Source organism: Bison bison, unplaced genomic scaffold, assembly GCF_000754665.1.
Source record: "Bison bison bison isolate TAMUID 2011002044 unplaced genomic scaffold, Bison_UMD1.0 scf7180017864080, whole genome shotgun sequence".
Taxonomy (NCBI): Eukaryota; Metazoa; Chordata; class Mammalia; order Artiodactyla; family Bovidae; genus Bison; species Bison bison.
In genome coordinates, this window is record NW_011494652.1 from 2617523 (window position 1) to 2620685 (window position 3163).

The 3163-nt window shown below is 69.0% G+C and overlaps 1 protein-coding gene across 1 annotated transcript; it reads left to right on the top strand.

The window, feature by feature from the left end:
- Nucleotides 1-1007: 1007 nt before the first annotated feature.
- Nucleotides 1008-2933, top strand: FGF4 (fibroblast growth factor 4). Its single transcript, XM_010837649.1, has 3 exons — nt 1008-1347; nt 1912-2015; nt 2757-2933. Exons 1-3 carry the CDS (start codon nt 1008-1010, stop codon nt 2931-2933), a joined length of 621 nt encoding a protein of 206 aa, XP_010835951.1.
- Nucleotides 2934-3163: the final 230 nt, after the last annotated feature.

Sequence of the window (3163 nt, forward strand, 5' to 3'; positions counted from 1 at the left end):
GGGAAGGGGGGTGACGATGTCCTCTCTGGCTTGGTCCCCTGTCTTTGCGTGGCAGTGGGTGTGTATGGGGGTGCAGAGCCAGTGGCCTTGGGGTGCACCAACGTGCCCCGTCTTCTCTCAGCACCACCCATCCAGGCCCCCTGCTCAGGGCATGCCTCCTCCTGGTGGCCACAGCTCCGTCCCTGGCCACCAGTGCTCAGGTGGCCAACCCCGGCCCTTGCCTCCCTCCAGCCTGGATTCTTCCTCCCACCACTGGCCCTTCAGGTGTGTACTGCCCTTACCGGCCCGCATTCCCAGGTGGGTCCCCGGGGTCCGAGCCGGGCACAGGTTCTGGAAAGCCCCTGAAAGACAAAGCGCTAGGAGTGACTTCGAGTTGAGGGTGCTGGGTGAGGGCCGCGGCCGAGAGGGGCACCCATGGAGACCCGACAGGCAGGGACAAAGTGCAAGTGGCCAAACTTTGGCGGAAAGACAAGAGCGGAGGAGACGGCCCAGGGTGGGGACCCCCAGGTCCCGTGGGCCGGGCGAAGCCAGGGGCGGGGCCGGGGACCTTCCAGGTGGCCGCGGCGGCGCTGGGCCCCTGCCGCCTTCCTCCCCCAGCCCTGATTGGCAGGCGGCCTGCGACCAGCCGCCGCGAGCGCCACAGCGCCCCGGGGCCCAGGCGAAACGCGAAGGCCCCCCTGCGGGAGTAGAAGGGGCGGGGGGGGTGGCTATCGGCTATATATAGCGGCTCGGCGGCCGCTGGCCCAGCGCGCAGGGAGGCGCGCACCGCTCCGCAGGGTCCCAGCCCGGGCCGTGCGTCCTGCCACCGCTGCCCGCCTCTCCATGCAGCCCAGGTAGCTCCCGGCGTCCGGGGGCCCCGTCGCTCGCCTCCCGCTTTCCCCGCCCCGGCCGGGCACTACCTGCCCCGGCCCAGGCAGTGCGCTCCCGCAAGCCCCCCCGTGACGAGCTCGCCCGCCGGCTCCCAGGCGCACTGACCCACCCGCGGACGCACGGCCCGAGGGCGGGGGATGGCGGGGCCCGGGGCGGCCGCGGCGGCGCTGCTCCCGGCGGTGCTGCTGGCCGTGCTGGCGCCCTGGGCCGGCCGAGGGGGCGCCGCCGCGCCCACCGCCCCCAACGGCACGCTGGAGGCCGAGCTGGAGCGCCGCTGGGAGAGCCTGGTGGCGCGCTCGCTGGCGCGCCTGCCGGTGGCCGCGCAGCCCAAGGAGGCTGCCGTCCAGAGCGGCGCCGGCGACTACTTGCTGGGCATCAAGCGGCTGCGGAGGCTGTACTGCAACGTGGGCATCGGCTTCCACCTCCAGGTGCTCCCCGACGGCCGCATCGGCGGCGTGCACGCGGACACGAGTGACAGTGAGTGGGGCGGGCCGGACGGGGAGGGTCGGGGCCCGGGACAGCTGCCGCCCCTTCCAGCTCGCACAGGAAGGTCTCGCCGGCACCTGCTCTTGGGCTATGGGAACCGGAGCGGACTCGGGGTCCGGTCCCCTCTGGCGTAAAGACGCCGGGGACGCCAACACTCTTGGCTTTGCGCAACCCGGCGGCTGAGCCCGCCTCCCGCCTTCAGAAGTCCGGAATCTGGGTGCCGGATTCCAGCGCCTTCGCTCGTGGGCACCGGGAGCCCGGCGCAGCCACCGGCAACCCGCAGTGGGCGGCTCGCGCGCCCACGTCGGGGTCGGACTAGGGGGCCGCAGGGGGGCCACCCCGCTCCTGTAGTCCCGGACTGGGCGCGGCCGGGACAAGGGCCGAGCCCGCGGGGCTCCTGGGGCCCATGGGGGGCGGCCTGCACCGCGGAGGGAGCAGGGCCATTTAGATTCATCTCCACCCCCAGAAGTGGGGGTCCCGGGGGGAGGAGGGGCCCAGGTGGGAAGCTCGGGCCGAGGGTCCGGTGCCCGGGAATGACCCGCGCCCCGCCCCCAGGCCTGCTGGAGCTGTCGCCGGTGGAGCGCGGGGTGGTGAGCATTTTCGGGGTGGCCAGCCGGTTCTTCGTGGCCATGAGCAGCCGGGGCAGGCTGTACGGCTCGGTGAGTACCGTGGGCCCCGCCGAGCCGGGCAGCATCGTGACGCTTCCAGGCCGTCCGACGCCAGGATCGTGGAGCTGCGGTGGGGGCCGCGGGATTGAAAGTAACCCCGCTCCTGAGGCAGTGCCGCTCCCCCTTGTCGTTCAGTCACTCAGTCCTGTTGGATTTCTTTGGCGATCCTGTAGACCCTCGGCTGCCAGGCTCCCCTGTCCATGGGATTTCCCAGGCCAGAATCCTGGAGTGAGTGAGTGGGTGGTCAGTTTCCTTCTCCAGAGGATCTTCCTGAACCCGGGGATCCAACCTGCATCTCCTGCATTGGCAGGAGGATTCTTTACCACCGAGCCACCAGGGACGCCCACCAGCCCAAAGGAGAGGCCCAGCCCCAAGACAGGGACAGCGCTCCCGCCATCCTTGAGTGGTCACTTGCCAGTGGGTCAAGGACGCCATCAGGAGCCGCTGCCTGGAGCCCCTGGGCCGGTCCCAGTGGGCAGGACGGCAGTCGTTAGGTGGACCCAGTGAAGACGCACTGGTCTGGCTTCCAGGTGCCGGGCAGGTGCCTGGAGTCGCGGTGGCTGGGGACTGGCGGGGTCCCTCTCCTCACCCTGTGAAAGTCTGGGTACCCTGGCTTCTCAGGAGGGACCTCCCAGCCAAGGAGGGGCCGGGAGAGAGAGGAGTCCCTGACCACTGCCCCAGAGGTCCCTTGGCCCGCGATGGCCCCTGACCCGGCTCCTCCTTCCCTCCCAGCCTTTCTTCACCGACGAGTGCAGGTTCAGAGAGATCCTCCTCCCCAACAACTACAACGCCTACGAGTGCGACCGGCACCCCGGCATGTTCATCGCCCTGAGCAAGAACGGCAAGGCCAAGAAGGGGAACCGGGTGTCCCCCACCATGAAGGTCACCCACTTCCTCCCCAGGCTGTGACCCTTAGCGCCCCCCCGGAGGGGAGTACCGAGGGTCCCCTTGGTGCACTTTCTTCAAATGGACGGTTGAATGCCAGAGTAGGTGTAAGATATTTAAATTAATTATTTAAATGTGTATATATCGCCGCCAAATTATTTATGGTTCTGTGGATGTGTTCTGTATTTTTCTGGAAGAACAAAAGCAACCCCCCACCCCCACCCCCAACCAAAGCCTGACTTTTTCTGGTAGAA